Source organism: Oncorhynchus masou, chromosome 15 (assembly GCF_036934945.1).
Source record: "Oncorhynchus masou masou isolate Uvic2021 chromosome 15, UVic_Omas_1.1, whole genome shotgun sequence".
Lineage (NCBI taxonomy): Eukaryota > Metazoa > Chordata > Actinopteri > Salmoniformes > Salmonidae > Oncorhynchus > Oncorhynchus masou.
In genome coordinates, this window is record NC_088226.1 from 54058500 (window position 1) to 54083622 (window position 25123).

Sequence of the window (25123 nt, forward strand, 5' to 3'; positions counted from 1 at the left end):
AAGCATCAGCTACTCTTCCTGGGGTCCACATGAAACATGACATAATACATAGTACAGAACATTATTAGTCAGACTGAAATACATACATTCAAAACATCACACATAGCCTACATATCACTACATATATATACTATTTAGTTCTAATATATAATACAGTGCAAATTACAATACAATATATATAAAATGTATGTCTCTTTATAGTCCCCTTTGTGGACTAGGGTGTTCTTTTATCAGTTTTTTTTAAACTTGTTTTATTGCTAGCTTGAGTTACCTCGGGTGGCAGAGAGTTCCACATAGTCATAGCTCTATTTAATTCTGTGCGTTTCCCAACCTCTGTTCTGGACCTCGGCACTGTGAAGAGACCTTCCGGTTGCATGTTTTGTGTTGTACCAATTAGTGTCCGAACTGTGTGTCAACTGCTTGAACAGACAGTTCGGTACTTTCAACACATCAATACCTTGCACAAATATCAATAGTGATGCAGTCAATCTCTCCTCAACGTTGAGCCAGGAGAGACTGACATGCATGTTACTGACACTTTCCCTTTGTGTACATTTAATTGCGATACATGCTGCTTTGTTCTAGACCAACTTCAATTTACCTATGTCCTTCTTTGCCACACATGACCACACAGCTGGGCAGTAATCCAGGTGCATCAAAACTAGGTCCTATAGTGCCTGTCTGGTCGACTGAGATGTCCAGAAGGCAGAGCAGCGCCATATTATGAACAGAACTCTTCCCATTTTAGCAACCATTGAGTCTAAATGTTTTGACCTTGACAGCTTGCTACTGTATCTAGGGTTACACCCAGCAGTTTAGTCTCCTCAACTTGTTCAATAACCACATTATTCAATAATAGATCTAAACGAGGTTTAGCATTGAGCGAGTGATTTGTCCCAAAAATTATGCTTTTCATTTTTGTAGATATTTAGCACCAGCCTATTGCTAGTTACCCATTCTAAAACTGACTGGAGCTCTGTGTTAAGTGTCTCGATTATTTATTTTACTGTTGCAGCGGACGTGTATACTGATGAGTCATCTGTAAAAACAGAAAACAATAATGGCCCTAGCCAGCTGCCATGCGGTACACCACACTCAACTGAATTTGCATGAGAAGCTTCCATTTATGAAAACCCTCTGAGATCTATTAGATAGGTATCTCTCAATCCATAATAAGGCAGAGGATGCAAATCCATAACACCTATGTTTTTCAGCAATGTTTAATGATCAATGACATCAACAGCTGCACTGAATTGTAACAAAACAGCCCCACAATCTTCTATCATTCATCAGTCATTTGTGTCCAGTGCCGAGCATGTTGAGTGCCCTTCCCTATAAGCATGTTGAAAGTCTGTTCTTATTTTGTTTTCTGTAAAATAACTTTGTATTTGATCAAACACAGTTTTTTCCAAAAGTTTGCTAAGCACTTGTAACAGGCTAATCATTCCCTCCCAATCACCTGAGTGATGTATGACTGACATGAATCAGAACGCTCACTATACATTAACATCCAGCTGTCTGTACACTGACACCGTTTTTAATGTGTAGTAGCTCACAACATAGTGACATAACTAATTAATTTAAACAACATGCTTGCAGTAAGTACTTACATTATATAGACCTACAACTACAGTAATAACTGTGGGGGAATTAAAACCAAAACAAACATGTAAGTGTGTCTCTTGTGTTTTGTTCAGGGGGGTCTACATGTCCACTAATGTATATGTGTGTATGTATCGTGGGTGTGGAACAGAACAGTTTGTTGAAACAAACTACACGTTTTAAGCTAAATCATATGTTATTATAGTAAGTTGTAGGTATCAGAGACAACACGTGATACAGCCTGCCGACCCAATACCCTCACCACGAAATTCCCACCAGGGAAATGTACAATTGCTCAAATGTGCACTGAATGGGTATATTATTGGTCAGCCCACCCCATATCAGGGATCAACAACTAGATTAAGCCTCAAGCCGATTTTTGGCAGATGGTCAGAGGTCCGGAACGTAATTACAAATAATTTGTAGACAGCGAATTGACCACAAGAAGATCATACAGATATACCATTTGACTAAAACCTAAATAATTCCAAACCTTGCATACATTTGTATACTATCACATAAATTATATTTTATTGATCACATACACATGTAGCAGATGTTATTGCGGGTGTAGCGAAATGCTTGTAAGAAATATAGGAGCTAGAAGCGGAGCTGCTCTATCTATTGATGCCATCTTGCACATGTGCAGTTGAAGTCTACATACACCTTAGCCAAATACATTTAAACTCAGTTTTTCACAATTCCAGATATTTAATCCTAGTAAAGATTCCCTGCCTTAGGTCAGCTAGGATCACCACTTCATTTTAAGAATGTGAAATGTCAGAATAATAGTAGAGAGAATTATTTATTTCAGCTTTTATTCTTTCATCACATTCCCAGTGGGTCAGAAGTTTACATACACTGAATTAGTATTTGGTAGCATTGCCTTTAAATTGTTTAACTTGGGTCAAATGTTTTGGGTAGCCTTCCACAAGCTTCCCACAATAAGTTGGGTGAATTTTGGCCCATTCCTCCTGACAGAGCTGGCGTAAGTGAGTCAGGTTTGTAGGCCTTCTTGCTCGCACACGCTTTTTCAGTTCGGCAAACAAATTTTCTATGGGATTGAGGTCAGGACTTTGTGATGGCCACTCCAATACCTTGACTTTGTTGTCCTTAAGCCATTTTGCCACAACTTTGGAAGTATGCTTGGGGTCATTGTCCATTCGGAAGACCCATTTGCGACCAAGCTTTAACTTCCTGACTGATGTCTTGAGATGTTGCTTCAATATATCCACAAAATTTTCCATCCTCATGATGCCATCTCTTTTGTGAAGTGCAGCAAAGCACCCCCACACCATAATGCTGCCACCCCCATGCTTCACGGTTGGGATGGTGTTCTTCGGCCTCCAAACATAATGGTCATTATGGACAAAGTTCTATTTTTGTTTCATCAGGCGAGGACATTCCTCCAAAAAGTATAATCCTTGTCTCCATGTGCAGTTGCAAACCATAGTCTGTCTTTTATATGGCGGTTTTGGAGCAGTCTTCTTTCTTGCTGAGCGGCACTTCAGGTTGCTGAGCTGCATTTCAGGTTATGTCGATATAGGACTCATTTTACTGTGGATATAGATAATTTTGTACCATTTTCCTCCAGCATCTTCACAAGGTCCTTTGCTGCTGTACTGGGATTGATTTGCACTTTTCGCACCAAAGTATGTTCATCTCTAGGAGACAGAATGAGTCTCCTTCCTGAGCGGTATGACGGCTGCGTGGTCCCATGGTGTTTATACTTGCGTACTATTGTTTGTACAGATGAATGTGGTACCTTCAGGCGTTTGGAAATTACTCCCAAGGGTGAACCAAACTTGTGGAGGTCTACAATTTTTTTTATGAGGTCTTGGCTGATTGCTTTTGATTTTCCCATGTCAAGCAAAGAGGCACTGAGTTTGAAGGTAGACCTTGAAATACATCCACAGGTACACCTCCAATTGACTCAAATTATGTTACCTAGCCTATCAGAAGCTTCTAAAGCCATGACATCATTTTCTGGAATTTTCCATGCTGGAATTTCCCAAGCTGTTTAAAAGGCACAGTCAACTTCTGACCGACTGGAATTGTAATAGATTATTTCACTTATAATTGACTGTCTGTAAACAATTGAAAAATGACTTGATATGCACAGAGTAGATAACTTGCCAAAACTATAGTTTGTTAACAATAAATGTGTGGAGTGGTTGAAAAACGGGTTTTAATGACTCCAAACTAAGTGTATGTAAATTCTGACTTCAACGGTCTCTCTTTATTGTGCATGGGAATACTTTGGAAAATATTTCCAGAATTAAAATGACAAGGAGCTGCGTTGGTGTTTTTAGGTCTTTTTAGGTCCAACAACAGTTGGGGAACCCTGCAATATGGCATTCATTTAATTTCTCCTTATTCAAACTGGGACAATACTAACAAAGGAGATCAGTGAACAATCAGCACACGTGGATGAAACATTCAGTTCACTTCAGGGCTACTATGTTTGGTATATTATTTGAAGAAGCTTTTACTCAAACATAGGGCTAGTCCAGATCAAATCACTTCCAACAGACAAGCTTAAAAAGTATCTTTATATTGCCTAAGGTGTCCTTAAAACTGCATTTCCATAGTACTAAGGTAGGCAGATATGTTTTTCATTTGAGTTATGGGGTATTCAAAACTGAATGGACTTCCTGCTACAATATAAACTCAACCCTTTCACCAGCCGTATTTATGTGTGCTCCTTTCGCCACCTTGTGGACTGACTTCAGACCTGCATGACTGTTTTACGACGTTGATTGGCCTCACTCCACAGGCCTTCTTCTCAGTTATTTTACAAAACAACACCATTGAATAGATGTAATACACAAACAATATACCAGTTTGAATGTATATTCCGGAAAAATAAAAATGTATGACAATACTGCACGGCTTCGAACGCTGCTCGTCTAATACGCATCAAAACTACCCATTTCATAATTAAACATATGACACTGAGTTTAGAGCAGGAACACAGAGTACATTTAATGTCTCCACATACTACAATCTTAGATATGTACAAAAACATATATTCATTTTAGATAAGAGAACAAGAACTAAATTACAGGACGGATTCAACTTTTTTTTTAAAGTGAAATCTCTTAATACTGTGCTCATTTTCTAAAAATTAAAATGAGGAGAATGCCTTACAAGGTTCCTGGTTAGACAAACCTACATGGTTAAAAAAGATAACATTACTTGTTTATAAAAATAAAGACTATTTTAGATTTGGTTTCCTGTTTCAGTCTTCTATATGGACGGAACTAGTCTTCAAGCTGGAATTTATCAAGTGGTCAATGGTGCTCCCTTAGTGGCACATCTGTGATGTCATCTCTTTCTGTAGGAGCAGGAGTGATGGCAACATTATGATAGCAAAAGTACACAAATGTGCTTGTAAACATCACAATTCTAGGTTGCAATATTGGCATCATAACTTCCCTTCCAGCTTCATTTGCAAAACAAACATGTAATATGTCAGAAAATATATGAAAATTACAACTTCCAACAAGACAGACAATTCAATCATTTTTTTCTCACTCACCAGTGGCTCGAGCTCCTTGTGGTCTGTGAGGTTAAACTCCGTTACAAAGTAATAGAAATGCTTGTAACAGGTGTTGACGTGGGCCTCTGCACCCATCTGGTTCACACGATCAAAGTGGTGGATGTAGACGTGGACAAACACACGGAACAGGCGAGACAAAATCTTCTTAGCTACCTGCATGAAGGTCTTTGGGAAGGGAGTACCTTCAAAAACCAAACAGAAGATGACAAAAAAGATGAAGACGTGTCCTCCTGTGACATGTAAAGTAAACACACATGTGGTCAAGCTCTCAACCTCATCTCTGTGGTAGGTTCAGTTTAATTGTCAGATTAATTCTCAACTGTAAATATTACATTGGGTGCAAATACAATTGGTATAAATATTCTATGTTTTTGTGAATCAAGTGAGTGATGTTATTTTCTTGTGTACTGGAGGATCATGCTTGTATCACTTGATTGAGATATGTGAGCCTTGGAAATTACCACACCTAGGGCAGAGGATTCATATTTCCCTTCATCCATCAAGAATAGATGAAGTTATCAGTCTATCCTCTTACACTAATCTAATAGCATGTTAAAATGCATTCCTGGGGACATGTGTACATGCATTCCTATGTATACCCTACTGTAGATTGTGTGACCATTTCTAAAGTCATTGCTTGGCTGTTTCTACAGCTAGTCAGACGCAAAGTTATGTGTGGTGGGAGGAAGTGAAGAACGGAAGGTTAAGAATTTCTGAATTATAGTAGATTAACTGATACAGCTGTTGCACTTTATAATGACAGAGAACTCAAGGAATTCAGCTCATGAAGATGATTCAGACCTATGTATCATCATCATGAATAGTCAAATAACAGATCCCATCTACCTAGTTATCATTCTTTGTACATACCAACGTTGGTGGGGAAGATGTGCTCGTTGTTGATCTGTACCTCGATCCAGTCCATCAGCAGGCTCATGTATTTTGGGGCTGGCACGGCTGTGGGCTTCTTGTACTTGTGCTCGTCCTGCCAGCGGTACTCGTACTTGGGCCCTCCGGACATGACGGGGCAGGTCTGGTCGGTGCAGGAGTCGCTGATGGTGCCGTAGATGAGGTTGATGCGGTTGAAGAAGTCCACCACGTGAACAGCCACCCAGTCATTAAGGTCCTCTCCATGGGGCAACGCCACCGCCTGCTTCAGGTCCAGGCCTGCATTCAGAGACGCCTGGGCCTTCTTGTGCAGCTCAAAGCGCTGTGTCCCGGGCTCAAACTTACGCTTTGGCCGGAATGTCCTCTCCTTGTTGAAGACTTGCTTCAGGGCCATGGACATTGTTGCATGTGGCAGTTTTTTTATGTCTTAATGACTGATTTACTGGTTAGAACAAGGAGATATAAACAACAGTGGAGCAGTTATACAATGGTTGTATTTTTCTCACAGATGGTTTTGGTCCTGAGGCTGAAGGGTCTAATCAGAGAGGGGGGGGGGGATGATTTTGTGTCAGATTCACATATATTCCATATTGTCCAATTTAGCAGTAACGTGCAGTATTCAGTCTGGTGCTGCAATGCCAACAACGTAGCCCCACAATGTATTTATTGGTGGCGCTTCTATAAATCTGTAACATTTCGCAAATCTGCATCACCATAAGTTATGTTGTTTGGTACAAATGCATAATAGTGTAAGTGTTTGTGGTGTCTCAATCCATTATTGAAAATTAATAACAAATGTAAAAAAATCTACGGATTAATCAGTTCACCAAATTAATAAACCATATTTAACTAACCAAAATATATAACACATCTATGACTGCTGTCCAAAGAGTGGTAAATTCAAGGAAGTCTGTCCTCCAACATAACCTGAACATCAACTTCGAGAAGAATAACCCCAAACAGCTACAATGTTGCAAAGTGAGTATCGTCACAGAGTTAGTTAGTTACCACGTTGCAAAAAGTGAGGGTTGTTAGAATGTAGTTACAATTTGTTGCAAGCTGTATGAGTCATTTCCTACTTTTCACAATACATTAAGGCCTGGTTCAGGAAAGCGAGATAGCATGTACAACCTAGCACAACTTTATGAAGTGATCTCAGACAATAACGATATGTCATATATTGAGGTTATGAATATGACTATATCTAGACAGCAGACAGATAAAGTGGTCAGGAGCAAAAGTGAAACAAACTAAATATAGAAGCTAACGTTAGTCCATGATGTATCCTAGCGGCAGCCGGAGCGCTGATGCTACGATGCTTCAAAGATGACCGCGCCAAGTTTATTCATGAGAGAAAAAAGGATACAATCGCACTTCTTGCTTTTCGCATGATAAAGGTAACCACAAACTACTCCTTAAAACATGTTATTCATTGTATAATTTAACGTAGAAATAATGGGAGTAAATTACTCCCAAACGAGCTGACCGTAAACGCAACCACATTCCCCGAACTTAGATAGGCTAACGTTATCACTTACTTGTTACGCTATAATGTTCCTTCCCTTGCTGTGTTCTCTTGAATATAATAAACTTTGCTAATCCTTTTTAAATGTATAACAACGGCTACATTTTAATCAATGTATAACGTTAGTAGTTCTGAACATAGCGCTAAGTCTTTACTAAGGCAACTAAAATAAGCCCCTCCCTACCAAAAAATAAAGAAGAAATAACAAGCACTTCCTCTGACTTTACGTCATTTTACACGGACCAAGCAGGCGCACATACAGTATTTCGTATGGAACTAATTGAGTTACAAAATAAACTGGATAATATATATAGATTAATAAAAAGCAGAAGGGGCCTTTATTAGATCTAGGAAAAAATGGATTGAGGAGGGAGAACAGAATTCATCCTATTTCTTTAGACTTGAGAAATTTCACTCTAAAATAACACTATCCATAAATTAAACATTGATGGTGTTATTACAGATGACCAAAAATTAATCGCTAAATACTGTAGCAATTTTTACAGAAAATTGTATAGCTCTACGTACTGCCAGGAATCCATAGATATGTTTTTTAACTCACTGAACAATGTTCACTCTATCAGTGATATAGAATCTAAACAGTGTGATGAACCCATCAAAGTTGAAGAGATTATAGAGTATATCAAACATCTAAAGAACAATAAATTACCAGGTGTTGATGGAATTACATCAGAATTTTACAAATTATTTTCTGAACAAGTAGCTCCCTTCGTATTTGAAGTATTTTTAGAGAATATTAAAAACAATGTATTCCCTCCTACAATGAGTCAGGGGTTAATAACACTGATACCTAAGCCTAAAAAAAAATTCCTGCTCATTGATAACTTGTGTCCAATTTGTCTTCTTAATAATGACTATAAGATATTAGCCTTACTACTTGCAAAAATAATTAAAGAAGTCCTGGATGCAATCATTGATGAAACACAGTCTGGCTTCATGAGGAACAGACATATTTCTAACAATATCAGACTAGTATTAGACATACTTGACTACTCAGACCTAATAACTGAGGATAGCTTCATATTATTTGTAGATTTTTATAAAGCATTTGACACAGTAGAGCATCAATTTCTCTTCCACTCCCTCGAGAGACTTGGCTTTGGGGATTTTTTCTGTAAGGCTATTAAGACTCTCTATGCAAATGGTAACAGCTCTATCAAATTGAAATATGGCACCTCACCTAGATTTGAGTTAAAGAGAGGATTAGGCAAGATTGTCCTATCTCCCCATACCTGTTTTTATTAATCACCCAACTTCTTGCAAATTCTTTAAATAATAGTCCTGTACAAGGTATTTCCATAGCTGGTAAAGAAATTATTGTATTCATGTAAGAAACTTGTGGCAAGACATTAGTAGATTTATAATTGAACACATTTATGAAGATTTTACACTATTGTGGAGAGATGTACTGCTTGGATTCTTTACATACGATAGAAATAAGCTGAAACATTTTTATGTAATTAATTTCATTATTCTTTTGGCCAAATTTCATATACACAAATGTAAATTAACAAACAAAAAACACATTTTCTCACCCTACAAAAAGAAATTGAACTGTATTTTAAGACAGTTAAATACTCTACTAACAAAAAAGCTGTTCAAATTGTAAGTGTATTTATGTCCCTTAAGGTCCTTGTGTTATTGTAATGTGATATTGTATCCCCTAGCTCGATTGTCCATTGTATGTAGTCTATATGTACTTGTGTTCCCTCATGTACTTTCTGTATTGATTTGTGGTTAATAAAATTAATGAATGAATTAAAAAAACACACAAAAAACATACAGTATTTCGTTTTATATTAGTGCCGCGTTCAAGGATAGTCTGACCTCGGAAATTTGGACGTTTTTACTCGATAACTGGTGTACACAGCACGTGTATAACTAGGGCCAGTCTGTTAGCAAGTTGGACATTTCTGAGTTACCTGGTTGCAGTAGCCTACCGGGGGTGCTGTTTAACAAATGTTAAATTGTGAAAGCAAAATGTGTATACATTCAGGACAAACACACACACACACCCACACACACACCCACACACACACACACACACACACACACACACACACACACACACACACACACACACACACACACACACACACACACACACACACACACACACACACACAGTTTCACAGCAAGATCTAAGTGAGCTTGACAGGTTTTTCTTTGTATTTAATTAAGTTGCATGTATTTGAGAATGTCTACATTGGTAAGTCCAAAATGGCTTTTTAATTCTGTCATGGAAATCGATGTATTTCCTATTACCAAGTCATTTACGGTTTCTATGCCTTTGTTTATTTTCCTATGTGGGCCAATTTATCAGTTAATTCTGAAAAGCTATCCAAAGACTTTCCATATGGGTGTGTTTTTAGAGGAGTGTTATTGGTTCTAGTAGAATCTGTTTCATTTTCTTCCATATTGTTATATTGTTATAGTGTTATGAAGTTGTTCATGTTCTAGGCTTTATCGATTGAAAATAGACACGTGAAAATATTCTGGGGATGTGCATGACATCTTCAATATGCACCCATTGTTCCTCTTTAGTGCATTTAACAATATGTCGCAAGTAAAAGCCTTGGGGGCGAGTTGATAAAGTCACAGGTTTGGAAAGTTAAAACCACACCGATGTAAAACTTTGCTTTTTATTCTGTGAGGTTTATTTGCCCATATAAAGACTGTTAGGTCAAGTACACTTTTAAAATAATGTCTTAGGTAGGAAAAATAAATATAGAATATAGAAACTTTGGGAGCCATGCCATTCTAAAGAGGTTTATTCTACCTGTAAGATTTATGGGAATATTGTTCCATTTAATTAGATCTGCTTTCATGTTGTTGAGTAATGGGATACAATTATCTTTGTTTGTCACTTATTAAGCATCCTAAATATTGAATACTTTTTGTGCTCCACTTACATGCTCATGAGTTATCATTTAAAATTTTCCTATTGCCATTATTTCATTTTTTTCCACCTTCATTTTATATGCTGAGATTTTAGAGCCTTCTGAAAATATGTTTAACAAGGGGGGCATTCAGTTATCAATATTAGTCAGGTATATCAGGAGATTGTCTGCAAATAAAGTTAGTTTATTCATGTTTACCAATACTGATAACTGTTACATTTGGTTCCTGTCTAATTCTTTCTGCAAGCAGTTCAATTGCCACTGCAAACAGGAGGGGTGAGAGGACATCCCTGTCTTGTGCCCCTTTCTAAAGCAAATTAATCAGATAATGTATTATTTGTGTATAATTTAGCTTTAGGATATTTATATAATATTTTTTATAAAATCTATTATTTCAGATGTAAACTTGGTTTTGAATAGAAAAGGTAATTCAAGTCGGTTGAAAGCCTTTTCGGCATCAACAGCCATTATTGATAAATCTATATCTTGTTTTTTAGTGTATTGCATTATACTGAAACGTGTTCTTGTATTTGTTTGTAAATGTCTATTTTAACCCAACCCTGATTGATTATCATGACTTTTGCCATTCTGTTGCTTTTGAATTTTGTTATTATTTTATTGTCATAATTTATTACATTTATGGGTCTATAATCTGCAGGGGACTCTCCGGATTTTCCTGGTTTTAATATAACTGAAATAACTGTATGATACATGGAACTTGGAACCACTGAATTGAGTGACGTGTGTTATCATTTGAGTAACCCTCAATTAAAAACTCACTGAAATAAAATTATATGGGAAAGCCGTCCATACCTGGTGCTTTTCTCCGTGCGAATGCTTCAACAGTGTATAATATTTATTTTTGTGTGATTTGAAATTTCTGTTATTTTTTCCGTTTGCTGATAGTTGGTTCAGGGTTTTTGAGTCTAAGAAGGCTGTATGATCAGTCAAACTGTTGTTTAATTCTGATTCATGTACATTTTCATAGAGGCTTTTAAATTGTTATGAATAGAGTTGTTGTTTATAATTCAAGCATTTGTGTCCTTATCATTTAAAATTATAACTGGTTTGGCATTTATTCGTTTTGTGAGGGCTGCAAAATGTTTACCAGGTTTATTTGCCACTAAATAGTATGCTTCATTTGAGTTTAGTTTTTGTCTCTCTTCAAAAGTAAAACATCATACTCCTGCTTAAGTTCATTATATTTTCTTCTTTGCCTTGTAAAGATTTTTTACGGTATTTTTCTAAGATAGTAATTTCTTTCAAATGTTTCTTTCATTTTAATTTAAAACTCAGATTTAACTTTTGCCGAGTATGAGATTATCATTCCCCTAACGTACGCCTTAAAAGTATCCAAAATTATTTAGGTGGTCGGCTGTTCTGTCCTATATGTCTATATTTGTAATGGTAAAGGTCTTTATTTTTTTGTTTACGTATTTAATACATTTCAGTTCTTGAAGATGTGCTCTGTTCATTCTCCATATTCTATCACTAAAGGAATTTTCTATTGATGTAATTAAGCATGATACAGGAGAATGATCAAATATCACTATGTCATGTATTTTTTAACCCAGTATATTGTTGAGTGCATTTTTGGAAATAAAACTGTAGTCAATTCTTGAATAGCATTTCTTACTTTGAGAAAAAGGAGTAGTCTTTTGTAGTTGGTAATAGTAATCTCTAGGTTTCCTGTAAATTATTTGTGGAGATTAACATTTTCAGTCTCTTTGGAGGTTCCTTGAATTGTACCATGTAAAGTACAATTCAAAATTAGAAAATGGCCTTCTTGGTCCGTGTGCTGGGATATAAGGGAAATTCTTATTTACTTTTTTATCAGGATGCCTACACCAGCATATGCCTCTCTAACCCAGCTCCTCTTTAAATATGACACTTCTCCTTTTTTGAAGTGAAAACCACATCCTCTGATAATCTCTTGAATGTTCAAGAACCCCCCCCCCCACCCTCTCTTCCCCTCAGACACCCTTACACCCATCCATATAGCTATTTTCCTTCGTTCGCATACAACCTATACCCTATGCATCCACACACCCATTCTCTCCCACCCGCCCTCCTAAACATATTCATATTCACCCTCCCTCACACCTCCCACCCTCACACACACACACACATATCCATGGAACAGTTATTGACATACAATTGAAGTCGGAAGTTTATATACACCTTAGCCAAATATATTTAAACTCAGTTTTTCACAATCCCTGACATCTGTCTTAGGTCAGTTAGGATCACCACTTCATTTTAAGAATGTGAAATGTCAGAGTAATAGTAGAGAGAATGATTTATTTCAGCTTTTATTTCTTTCATCACATTTGCAGTGGGTCAGAAATGTACATACACTGAAATAGTATTTGGTAGCATTGCCTTTAAATTGTTTAACTTGGGTCAAATGTTTCAGGTAGCCTTCCACAAGCTTCCCACAATAAGTTGGGTGAATTCCTCCTAACAGAGCTGGTGTAACTGAGTCAGGTTTATAGGCCTCCTTGCTCGCACATGCTTTTTCAGTTCTGCCCACAAATTTTCTACAGGATTGAGGTCAGGGCTTTGTGATGCTTGGGGTTGTTGTCCATTTGGAAGACCCATTTGCGGCCAAGCTTCAACTTCCTGACTGATGTCTTGAGATGTTACTTCAATATATCTACATAAGTTTTCTGAAGCCATCTATTTTGTGAAGTGCACCAGTCCCTCCTGCAGCAAAGCACCCCCACAACATGATGCTGCCACCCCCGTGCTTCACGGTTTGGATGGTGTTCTTTGGCTTGCAAGCCTCCCCCTTTTTCCTCCAAACATAACAATGGTCATTTTCTCCAAACAAGTATGATCTTTGTCCCCATGTGCAGTTGCAAACCGTAGTCTGGCTTTTTTATTGCGGTTTTGGAGCAGTGGCTTCTTCCTTGCTGAGTGGTCTTTCAGGTTATGGCGAAAAAAGACTTGTTTTACTGTGGATATAGATACTTTGTACCTGTTTCCTCCAGCATCTTCACAAGTTCCTTTGCTGTTGTTCTGGGATTCATTTGCACTTTTCGTACCAAAGTAAATTAATCTCTAGGAGACAAAACGCTTCTCCTTCCTGAGCGGTGTGATGGCTGCGTGGTCCCATGTTGTTTATACTTGCATACTATTGTTTGTACAGATGAATGTAGTACCTTCAGGTGTTTGGAAATTGCTCCCAAGGATGAACCAGACTTGTGGAAGTTGATATAGAATTTTCAAGTATTCTAATCGGTCTGCAACCCAGAGTGTGTAAAGTTCTGGTTTAAATTAAACAGACAGAATTCCCAGTTCACAATTAGTCAAATCAAAGTTTATTCACGAGAGCTCTGCCGTTCATATACAAAGATATTCCTTCTGTAACATTATTCTAACCTACACACACACATGCACACTAACATTAGGAGAGCTATCTTCTTCTCCCAAATTCCCACCACAGTTTATCACTACCCAGCTGACAGTTCCAGTCCCCCCCCCCCAGATAAAGGAAAACTGGAGGGGTACTCCCTGTCCTATCGTACATTCTCAGAGTTATAGCCGGGTCGGTTCAACCATAGTTTAATTGTTTCTAGGTGTTTTCTTAGGCATACACACACATTCCTCTCTCTCCCAGTCTAACCTAACTTATGTTTAATATTTTTAATTACTCCTTATCCATGTTACATAACCTCTCATCCCTAATGGTTAAGTTTCCGGATGTAATTATTTCATCATTTATCTTAAATCTTATAAATTCTTTTATCAGAAGTCTACCATTTTTTTCTGAGGTCTTGGCTGATTTCTTTTGATTTTCCCATGATGTCAAGCAGAGGCACTGAGTTTGAAGGTCGGCCTTGAAATACATCCACAGGTCCGCCTCCAATTGACTCAAATGATGTCAATTAGCATATCAGAAGCTTCTAAAGCAATGACATCATTTTCTGGAATTTTCGAAGCTGTTGAAATGCACAAACAAATTTGTTTACACCCCTGTTAGTGAGCATTTCTCCTTTGCCAAGACAATTCACCCACCTGACAGGTGTGGCATATCAAGAAGCTGATTAAACAGCATGGTTATTACACAGGTGCACCTTGTGCGGGGAACAATAAAAGGCCACTAAAATGTGTAGGTTTGTCACACAACACATTGCCACAGATGTCTCAAGTTTTGAGGGAGCGTGCAAATGGCATGCAGAATGCAGGAATGTCCACCAGTGCTGTTGCCAGAGACATTCATGTTAATTTCTCTACCATAAGCTGCTTCCAATATCGTTTAAAAGAATTTGGCAGTATGTCCAACCGGCCTTACAACCTCGGACCATGTGTAATCCCGCCAGCCCAGGACTATCCAATTTCTTCACCTGCAGGATCGTCTGAGACCTGCCACCCATACAGCTGATGAAACTGTGGGTTTGCACAACCTAAGAATTTCTGCCCAATCTGTCAGAAACCGTCTCAGGGAAGCTCATCTGCGTGCTCGTCGTCTACACCAGGGTCTTGACCTGACCGCAGTTCGGTGTCGTAACCGACTTCAGTGGGCAAATGTTCAACTTCGATGGCCACTGGCACACTGGGGAAGTGTGCTCTTCCCGGTTGAATCCCAGTTTCAACTGTGCCGGGCAGATTGTGTTGTGTGGGTGAGCGGTTTGCTGATGTCAACGTTGTGAACAGAGTTCCCCATGGTGGCGTTGGGGTTATGGTATGGGCAGACATAAGCTACGGACAACGAACGCAATTGCATTTTATCGATGGCCATTTGAATGCACAGAGATACCAGGATGGGGTCGTGCCTTTCATCCTCCGCAATCACCTCATGTGATTCACAGCCCCATGTCGCAAGGATCTGTACACAACTCCTGGAAGTAGAAAATGTCCCAGTTCTTCCATGGCCTGCATACTCACCAGACATGTCACCCATTGAGCATGTTTGGGATGCTCTGGATCGACGTGTACTACTGCATGTTCCAGTTCCAATATCTAGCAACTTCGCACAGCCATTGAAGAGGAATGGAACAACATTCCACAGTCCACAATCAACAGCCTGATCAACTCTATGCAAAGGAGATGTGTTGCGCTGCATGAGGTGGTCACACCAGATACTAACTGGTTTGCTGATCCAGACCCCAAAGTATCTGTGACCAACAGATGCATATCGTGTTCCCAGTCATGTGGAATCCAGAGATTAGGGCCTAATGAATTTATTTCAATTGACTGATTGCCTTATATGAACTGAAACTCAGTAAAATCTTTGAAACTATTGTGTGTTGCATTTATATTGTTGTTCAGTATAGTTTTAATCATGTTTTGAGGCTATATAGTGTTTGTTTACATTTACTTTGTTTACAAACATTGGAGTAAAACAAACTTTTACTTTGGATCTGATGGGGTACGACAGTTGAGCTAAGCTCATGAGGAATTTACAAGATATATTCTTCAAGAATCAAAGGTTATATATAATTAATTTAGAATATATATTCTTCAAGAATCAAAGGGTATATATCATTAATTTACAAGATATATTCTTCAAGAATCAAAGGGTACATATCATTAATTTATAAGTCCAAAAATGGATGTACTGTAGCAACTGCAGATTGCCCGTTTGAGCCGATGTTTCTGGCCTTTTTACCTTTCAGAATTCATTCACAAATTCTTTTCACAATTACTTGATATAGATACACCATATTCTGTGAAAATGTTTAATTATGACATATTAAGGAATGTATACAGAGCTGAAGCACTTAAATATAATTCACAATTGACCTATAGTATAAGTACTCCCAAGGAATCATTACACTTTCAAATTGTAATTTTACCATGCACAATTCTTTGTGAAGCGTTTCTTTCAAACTATTCCAAACCTCGGATGATGGAGTCTTGAGCTACCTTTCAGAAGAGGAGCATCCTCACAAGAATGACTTTCATTACAAACTCACATTTGTGCCAATAAGGCTTGATTAGCTGTTTACTGTAGCTGCCTGTTGCTGAAGCTGTTAGCTAGTGACCAGACTAGTTCAAAAGAATCTCTTTGTCTATCTCAAAGAATGCACTGTATGGCGGGGGGACAGAGTGTCTGTTGTCTCTGGTCTACTTGAGAGGCTCAGCAGCGTCAGGAGGAGTTTTGTTGGATATGGAGTAATAAAAGATTCGCATGCACTCCTCCACCTTCACAAAGCCTGGCCGGTCCTCGTGTCTGAGAAGAGAAAGGTCAGACACTTTAGATGTGATGCATCTACTTTTAAATGGGCAGCGGTGTGGCCTAGTAGCCTACTTCCCATGTGGTGTGAAAATGAATAGGTCTCTAGTTTCTCACTTACTTGTATGTCCAGCAGTCCTTCATCAGTGCATACATTCTATCTGGACATCCAGACGGACATTCCATCCGGCTCCCACTGGCAATGAAACTGGTCACCTCCGGACCTTTCATTTTCTGATCATATTTGGTGAAGACGCAGATTAAGTTAATCTAGACAGCATTGTGTTGGAGGTTGTTATTTAAAGCAATAAGGCACGAATGGATGAGGTATATGGCCAAGGGCTGTTCTTTTGCATGACATAACACGGAGTGCCTGGATACAGCCCTTAGCAGTGCTATATTGGTCATATGCCACAAACCCGAGGTGCCTTATTGCTATTATAAACTGGTAACAAATGTAATTAGACCAGTATAAAGAAATGTTTTGTCATACCCGTGGTATGCGGTCTGATATACCACGGCTTTCAGCCAATCAGCATTCAAGGCTCGAACTACCCAGTTTATAATACAGTATAAACATTTAACTATATTGTGGTTATATGTCTTGCAGGTGCTGTACAGATTGTACCTTATATGGTTTTCCTCCGTAAGAAAAGGCTTCCCACATGGTGACACCAAAGCTCCAGACATCACTCTTGCTGGAGAACTTGTGGAAGTTCATGCATTCTGGAGCATACCACTTCAGCGGCCATTTTCCTGCTATGCGTGCCTATGTATCCATGCACACACGCACGCACACACACACACACACACACACATACCATACCACATGAATAATGTTTTAAGAACTGACTATATAAAACAGACCAAGATTATAGCTCATGACACGTGCAAGAGACTCCTACCTTGTAATAGTTGTCATCAGCACCCAAAACTTTGGACAGACCAAAGTCACTGATCTTGGCAAACTGTTGGTTGACCAGCAGGACATTGCGAGCTGCCAGGTCTCTGTGCACAAATTTCTTCTCCTCCAGGTACTTCATTCCCATAGACACCTGGTGCATCAGACCCACAATGTTCTCCACTGTGACCTTATCCCTGAGAGGTAGAAGGACAGAAAGGGAACTCAAATAAACCTTTTGAGAAATTACAGTATGTCATGGTATTGTTTGAGTATTAGCTGTGCTATCATTAATAGAATTTCCGTAACTCTCTATGATCAATGTCACTACTAAGAGAATAACATGCCTTATGAAACTGTATATATTGTACTACACATGTGAAATAATTGACCTTACTTATTGGTGGAGAGGAACTTGTTGAGTGGCCCAACAGAAGCCATCTCCATCACCAGCATCAGGCACTCAGCCTGGCAGAGCCCCAGCATGCGGACGATGTAAGGGTTACTCAGCTGGTGCATGATCTCCGCCTCCCTCATCATCTCATCTTTCACCAGCTTCTCATTCTCACTCTTCAGCACCTTGATGGCTACATCAGTGTGGCCCCTGGAACCACACAGGAATTATTGGTGTTATGAATAGGGCCCCATGTTTTTCCTAATTATAACCTATAACTGGGGTCCAGATTTTTTCCTGATCAGCTAATTTTGTCAGTAAAAATAACGAGAAACCTCTGACCTAAAAGGTAGTTATCAATTGTTATAAATGGCTCTAGGCTAACGTTATAGGTTCTAAACTGATGTTCTGGTTTGATTCATCCAAAAAGCAGGTCAACCCCCCTCTCACTTATTTGTTTTGAAGACTCCTTTCTTGACACAGCCAAAGTTTCCAGAGCCGAGCTCCACCTCGTCAATCATCAGCTGATCCCTATTGATGAAGAACTTCTTCAGGTCATTGGGGTCATGGTAAGGGTTGACAAATTCACTGCAGTCCATGGGCAACATTGGACGGTCTGTGGGGGGGGGAGTCTTGATTTCCTTGGAGCCCCCCAGAGGTACTGTAAGAAAGGGACAAACCACAGGGAAATGTCTTAAAGACATTGGTTGTGTTGTGTATCGGAGGACGCATGACTTTCAACCTTCGTCTCTTGATGAAGACAAGATAGTAGCTACTAAAAACAATTGGATACCACGAAATTGGGGAGAAAAAGGGGTAAAAAAAAAAAATATATATATATATATATAAGACACATTTAGTGATTTGTGTATGTGTGGGTTTTGGTAGAAAGACCATGTGTGTCTGTTGTAATGTTATTGACCTACCTCCAGGTGGCGGTGTGTATCCATTTGTTCTGGGCCGCCTCTGAAAGAAATGTACTGTATTCAATAGTAATAATAATAATAATAATAATAAGCCATTTAGCAGATGCCTCAATAAATACATTGGAAAGAGAGTATCTACCATGGAGAATGATCTTGATACTCACCCCCGAGGGCACAACAGGAGTCTCTGAAAATGGATTTGAGAAATAAGAAAATTAATTTAATGGCATGAGGGACAAAGTTAAGTGAAACAATAAGAAGAATTTGATAATTGTGAACAAAATGTTAGTTAAGTACGTTTGGTGTTGTTGCGGTTCACACACGGTTCCCTCAGAACTGTCACTAGCCCATCAGGTTTCATCTTCAGATACTCAACCAGCTGTAGAAGGGAGGGAGAGTGGCAGGGAAAGATAACTCTCTTTGTCTTAAACATTAGGTAGCAGACATAATAAACTTGGACTCATTTATTGGAGAAGAGAGAATAGCCTACCTGCCACACAGTGTCAAATTTGGTTCCCTCTGGCATGGAGTACTTTCCTGATTTGTCATGTAGGATCTGGTAATGGTAGGTCGTTTTTCCATACATCAAAGAAAGGGCAAAGGTTCCAGACTCTTCCCTGTCTCTGACTCTGATTAATAAAAACTCAAATCAAAATATGTTGTGGGTGTTTTTAGAACCTTTGTGTAGTGTTTGACTAAAATGCATTTCATGACTCACAGGAACTTTCCATCTGGCTGTGCCCCGGAGTAGAGCCGCCTCTCCCCTTCCTGGCGAGGTATCTTGCTGTGGTACCAGGGCATCCTCTCATGGGCGGTGGTGGCGATCAGCTTCTCCAGCTGTGGAGCCTGGCTGATGATAGCCTGCTCCATGGCCTCCCCCTGAACACAGATACAAAGTCAGACAGGAAACTACATCAGAGACAGTGTTTATGTGACTTCAGGCCCTGCTGCCTCTCATCCTGTGATAGTCGCTCTGGTTAACAGCGTCTGTGAAATTACTCAAATGTAATTTAGCCAACCCTCACCTCCAGGTTCCAGGTCTGTCGTACATACTCCCTCAGCATGTTGTCCCTCAGGTTATCAAAGACGCCTGCTCTGATGGGGTTGTCTGGGGAGCGCAGACAGGGCTTCCTCAGGGTGCACACCAGGCCATCTGAATCATTACTGTAAAACTCACAGAGCTCCGCTGGACCACAGTGGGGCTTTCCACCTGCAATACAGTAGGTGCTGTTGAGCTGTTTCTCCACAGAGTAGTGGTGGAACTCCACGTTCCACACCAGAGAGACCACGTAGCCGCCCAGGCTCCGCAAACACTGGCGAAGCAGGAACAGCCCGTCGGCCATGCCTGCCAGCTTCAGGTGCTCCTCAGCCTCCGAACGACTGATACTGCCGTAGAAGAAAGGCAGCTCTGCCGCAGGGTCTGTCGCCATGTCTGAGTCTCCTCAGGCAGTACGAGGGAAGACTCCTCAGTTAAAAGGGTTGGAGATGGCTGGAGGCTCCTGGTTAAAGATCTATGTAAGGAGAATGGAAAATAATCATGGATGACTACTATTTAAAAAAACAATATTCAAATTACTACAGAATATGTGTTTTTCTAATTGAGGTTGTTGATGAGGTACTGTCTTCAGCCTTTATCATAACTCACATTGAGCCTCCATCTTATGGACCCAGATGAGTGACTGAGGTATTTGTGTGGTTGGGCTGTTCAGTGTGCAGTATTTGAGATAGGGAGTGTGTGTTTCTCTGCACCGGCACAGGCTGGTGTTAAGCACAGCCACAACAGGAAGTTGACAACCGCCCCCATCCTCCTTCTCCAACCTCTCTTTAGTTTCTCACTCTTCCGTTGAGCAGGTGCTGCTGTTTCCAAAACTTTTCAACACACTAGTGACTAATTTAAATGAAAATTAAGGGAACATATCTTTTTTTAGATAAATGAAAATAAAAAAACAAACAGATGTAAAGCCCCCAACTTGTGCTTTTAACTGACTATCAGGAAATGTACAATAAACCAAGTGTAGACTACAGGTTAGCATCACAGCATTTTGTGTCTGTTCTACTGTGAGCTAGCTTTATTTGATAACAAGCGAGAAAAGCCTGTTGGTGGAAAATACACAGTTGAGTATCATGATAACTTTCAAAACATGGATACCACATCACACACACTTACAAAAAGGAGCTTGGTAGACAAAATAAAGATGGGCATTGAATCAGTTAACATAGTGATACTTTGATGTAGTTTTCTATTTGCGGTCGTCATATAACTTCTCCTTTTTCTTTTCAATTGACACCGCCATTTTGGAAAAAGAAAGCTTTAGCTAAACATGTTTTCCAATCTGTTGGTGTGAGTCATAGGTTAGGGTGGTTTTCCTTGATCTGGTTTGCAGTTAAATGACCTGCCAAAATTAAACTTCAGTTAATTACATGATACACAATTACTACTAGCTCCTTATGGGAACTCTTCATGGCCAATATGTGATTTTTGTTTCAGAGATCTGAAGTCTTGTGCTTGGTGAAATGATTCTCTGAGGTGGTGGTATGTCAAAGGGGGAGAATGTAAGGACTTTCACCTGAAGCTTGTGTCTGTGCTTAAAAGTGTAGTGTGATTCAACCACAGTTTCCTGGGCGTACCTGTGACAGACTGCCCACATCCACGGCGGACACACAGACAGAGCCACAGAGAGCCGCAATGAGCCACAACGCACATAGACTCCACCATGGCCTGAGAACTTCAACCCCCCCCCCCCCCCTCACCACACGGTTAAAGGACAGTGGCCTTTACATGTTGTGAATGGCTCAAACTGAACTGACTAGTGTTTCGTTTTATTTCCTGTCTTTATCCTGATATTATATGAGCTGAATTTAACAGCTAAAACCCTGAATGACAGAAGAAAGTACTTGAGAGTAACCATAGAGGTCAGTTTCCATGAAAATTGAAAGATGTTGAGCATAAAAACCAATCTGTCAGAGAAGAAGACGTATTGTCAACAAGAGAGTTGTTGACTAGGAAATGTCCACATTTTATTTTCTAGTTTCCTGAATTTATGAGTGAACACAGACAAAACCATAAAGGTCTCACCACTACTTAATAATTGGAGCATAAATATGCTGTTTGCTTTTGAACACACCAATTCTCTTCCCTCATCTTGCTTTCCTTCCACCTCAGAACAGACATTAGGACCACATAGAAAACAGCAGTAGGTCTATACTCTCTGTGTTTTGCCTGGAGGTTGGTTGTAGTTAACAGCTGAGCCAGTACAGGGCATACAGTACCAGCCTCGGCAGGCTGAAGTCTGTAGCTTTAAAGAGCGGGGAGATAGCAGAGCAGAAACCCTTCTGTGTTCTGACGCACAGCTTTTCCCATGCAGGTACAAGTGTCTTTGAGCTCTACAGATGGAATGCCCTACCCACTGCGGCACAGAGGATAACACCGAGGGTCTTTGGTTTGGCTATAAAACATGACATTCATCAACTATTAACAGTTGACTCAGGGTTGCTAAATTAGTTCATTGGCTCATGGCCATGAACTGTAACAATAATAATGCATATTTGCCTTGTATTTCATATAATCATAGTAAGACCAAACAAAGTGTGGGTTATTATTTGTCTTTGAATTGGATTCAATTGATCATACAAAAGACACTTTATATATCAGGAGGGGTATCGGTTTTGTAAGTTACTCTAATGAAAACATTCCTAAATCATTACATTACTTTGGCTACTATGCACTTAGCAACATTTTTAAAATCAGGCAAACATCTAATAAGTTAGGCTTATCAAAACATGTCCAAATATATACATGTGTTCAATGCAGTAATTCTTTATTTTGTTATCATTCTAGGCCACTAGAACAGATAAACCACACCATGTTGCTTAATAACGCCTGCAGTGTTTTGTAGAAACAACCACACAAATAGGCCTACAAACATCAAGCGTAGGTCTACATTAAAATGATGGGAGGTTAATGTACAAATTAAGTCAGTGGGCCAGACTGCATTCCTTACGTCAATGGAAAATTGAAGAGACTCCAATGCGCATATTTTTCCTATGGGCCTACGTAGAAGATTATTGTCGATTTCAAATCAAGCTTTTTGAAATTCGTTTCCTGCTTTTGTTTTATGAACATGTAACCCGCAAAGTGCTTACTGTTGCCTTGTTGGGTTTCGGACAGTGGCCCCTCATCCAACTATATTTAGCCAGTCGAGCTTAAGACCAAACCTAAGAGTATAATTAAGTATTTGTAAGCCCTAACTCTTTCCCTGGAACGACAACACATCAGTCTCAGTGATCTGGGTTGTGGTATCTCTATAAAGAGTTGAGCTATACATGGGCCCAGAAGTCCTCAGATCCTCAGGACACTAGTTTAGCCAGTCATGTTTAAGCCAGGGACCTATATCTCAGCAGGCAAATCATGTTGTATTTTATAGATATTCCATTGCATTGGTTGAACTGAATTACAGTAGGTCCGTAAATGTCACAGAAGGTTGGTCTGTCATCTAGATGAGAATGAGTCTCTTAAAAATAATAGAAAAAGGCAGCACCTTATTTTCATACAAAGCACAGTATTGGTAATCTATTTTGTAATAATTATCTGATTACACGTGCCAACGAGTCTCAAAATAGAATCTATAATTCAAAAAGAAAGTTACAAGCAATAAACAACACACATAGAACCCTTGGGTGTGTCCACTTGAAAACCGTACCCCCTTTTGGCTTTCTATTCATATACACAATGAAAAGAACTATTTATAAATATAATCTCTACTTTTGAAGCCACAGCTAGAATGTCTTTGCCACACTGTGATGAACACATTTTGCATTTGTTACAGCATAAACTCTGCTAATAGAAACGTATGAACACTTAAATGTGTTCAAGGCACTGGTTACAAGGGAAGACACATTTCCAGAACAGTCTATAGTTGATTTATATATATCGTTGATATAAATTCAGTCTAAAATATTGTATTAGTATACTTCAAAGTAGATTAAAGTACTAGCATTTCAACTTAAGTTTTTTCCATCTCCGAAAGACAATAGCCTTGTTATATAAAGATTTAAAAAATATAATCCTATTTACTCTATTGCCAATAAGTATATAAAAAACACAGGACTGACTTAAGATGCACTCACCATAAACTATTTAACTGGAACCAAGGGAAGAGAAGTCAGAGCTAGACAGGTTGGCCTCAGAGAGAGAGTAGCTGAGTCTGGTGACAGAGCAGAGGCATCAGTGATCTGTGAGTGTGCAGGAAAACTATGTCGATTGATCGATACAGTCTGGAATCTTCACAGAGAAACTAACCTACTTCCTTACCTCAGCTGCATGAAGTGACAGCAGTTCTCTATACAGGCATCTGAAACAGCAGCCCAAATCTTCTGTCTCCACCTGTAGCCTGCCACCACGACCCTCCAGCAGTGAGTCTATGACGGAGGTTTTAATGGTTAGATGGAACATTCAAATACAGTGCATTCAGAAAGTATTCAGACCCCTTAACGTTTTCCACATTTTGTTAACGTTACAGACGTATTCTAAAATTTATTAATTTGTTTTTTTCACTCATCAATCTACACACAATACCCCATAATGATGAAGCAAAAATAGGTTTAGACATTTTTGCAAATTTATATTTAAAAAAAAAGTGAAATATCACATTTACATAAGGATTCAGAACCTTTACTCAGTGCTTTGTTGAAGCACCATTGGCAGTGATTACAGCCTTGAGTCTTCTTGGGTACGACGCTGCAAGCTTGACACATTTGTATTTGGGGAGTTTCTCCCATTCTTCTCTGCAGATCCTCTCCAGCTCTGTCAGGTTGGATGGGGAGCGTCACTGCACAGCTATTTTCAGGTCTCTCCAAGAGATTTTCGATTAGGTTCAAGTCCGGGCTCTGGCTGGACCACTCAAGGACATTCAGAGACTTGTCTCGAAGCCACTCCTGCATTGTCTTGGCTGTGTGCTTAGTGTCGTTGTCCTGCTGGTAGTTGAACCTTCACCCCAGTCTAAGGTCCTGAGCAGGTTTTCATCAAGGATCTCTCTGTACTTTGCGCCGTTCATCTTTCCCTCGATCCTGACTAGTTATATCTCTCTCACTAACTTTAAGCATCAGCTGTCAGAGCAGCTTATCTGTACACATCCCATCTGTAAATAGCCCACCCTACTACCTCATCCCCATATTATTATTTATTGTTTTGCGCGATGGTACCCCAGTGTTTAATTTCTAAATT

At 39.3% G+C, this 25123-nt stretch overlaps 2 protein-coding genes across 4 annotated transcripts; both read right to left on the minus strand.

Annotated features, from left to right (window-relative positions):
* Positions 1-4561: 4561 nt before the first annotated feature.
* On the minus strand, positions 4562-7777 carry LOC135556457 (MOB kinase activator 3A-like). The gene is made up of 4 exons (XM_064989682.1): positions 7591-7777; positions 6035-6494; positions 5144-5346; positions 4562-4939 (listed from the first exon to the last, which is right to left on the minus strand). The coding sequence occupies exons 2-4, from the start codon at positions 6450-6452 to the stop codon at positions 4910-4912; spliced, it is 651 nt and encodes a 216-aa protein (XP_064845754.1). The 5' UTR covers positions 6453-6494; positions 7591-7777; the 3' UTR covers positions 4562-4909.
* An 8391-nt stretch (positions 7778-16168) lies between these two features.
* Positions 16169-24313, minus strand: LOC135556454 (tyrosine-protein kinase ZAP-70-like). Of its 3 annotated transcripts, XM_064989679.1 has the most exons (14): positions 24212-24313; positions 24028-24104; positions 19926-20411; positions 19619-19779; positions 19391-19529; positions 19198-19279; positions 19065-19087; positions 18901-18940; positions 18425-18635; positions 17978-18184; positions 17585-17777; positions 17308-17448; positions 16801-16913; positions 16169-16676 (listed from the first exon to the last, which is right to left on the minus strand). In XM_064989679.1, the coding sequence occupies exons 3-14, from the start codon at positions 20328-20330 to the stop codon at positions 16571-16573; spliced, it is 1821 nt and encodes a 606-aa protein (XP_064845751.1). In that variant the 5' UTR covers positions 20331-20411; positions 24028-24104; positions 24212-24313; the 3' UTR covers positions 16169-16570. The 3 variants fall into 3 exon arrangements, with proteins under 3 accessions (XP_064845751.1, XP_064845750.1, XP_064845752.1); XM_064989678.1 differs by lacking the exon at positions 24212-24313 and having other exon boundaries at positions 24028-24205; XM_064989680.1 differs by lacking the exons at positions 24028-24104; positions 24212-24313 and adding an exon at positions 20546-20720.
* Between the last annotated feature and the right edge of the window lie 810 nt (positions 24314-25123).

Excerpts from the sequence above, each read along its gene's own strand:
- LOC135556457 (XM_064989682.1), bottom strand. The coding sequence starts at position 6,452 with ATGTCCATGGCCCTGAAGCAAGTCTTCAACAAGGAGAGGACATTCCGG. Across the intron at positions 5,347-6,034 it reads CATCTTCCCCACCAACGTTG|GTACTCCCTTCCCAAAGACC; the intron begins GTATGTACAAAG and ends TGGTTTTTGAAG. Across the intron at positions 4,940-5,143 it reads ACAAGGAGCTCGAGCCACTG|AAAGAGATGACATCACAGAT; the intron begins GTGAGTGAGAAA and ends CTGCTCCTACAG.
- LOC135556454 (XM_064989679.1), bottom strand. The coding sequence starts at position 20,330 with ATGGCGACAGACCCTGCGGCAGAGCTGCCTTTCTTCTACGGCAGTATC. Across the intron at positions 19,780-19,925 it reads GACAGACCTGGAACCTGGAG|GGGGAGGCCATGGAGCAGGC; the intron begins GTGAGGGTTGGC and ends ATCTGTGTTCAG. Across the intron at positions 16,914-17,307 it reads ACGGAGGAAAACCATATAAG|AAAATGAAAGGTCCGGAGGT; the intron begins GTACAATCTGTA and ends AAATATGATCAG.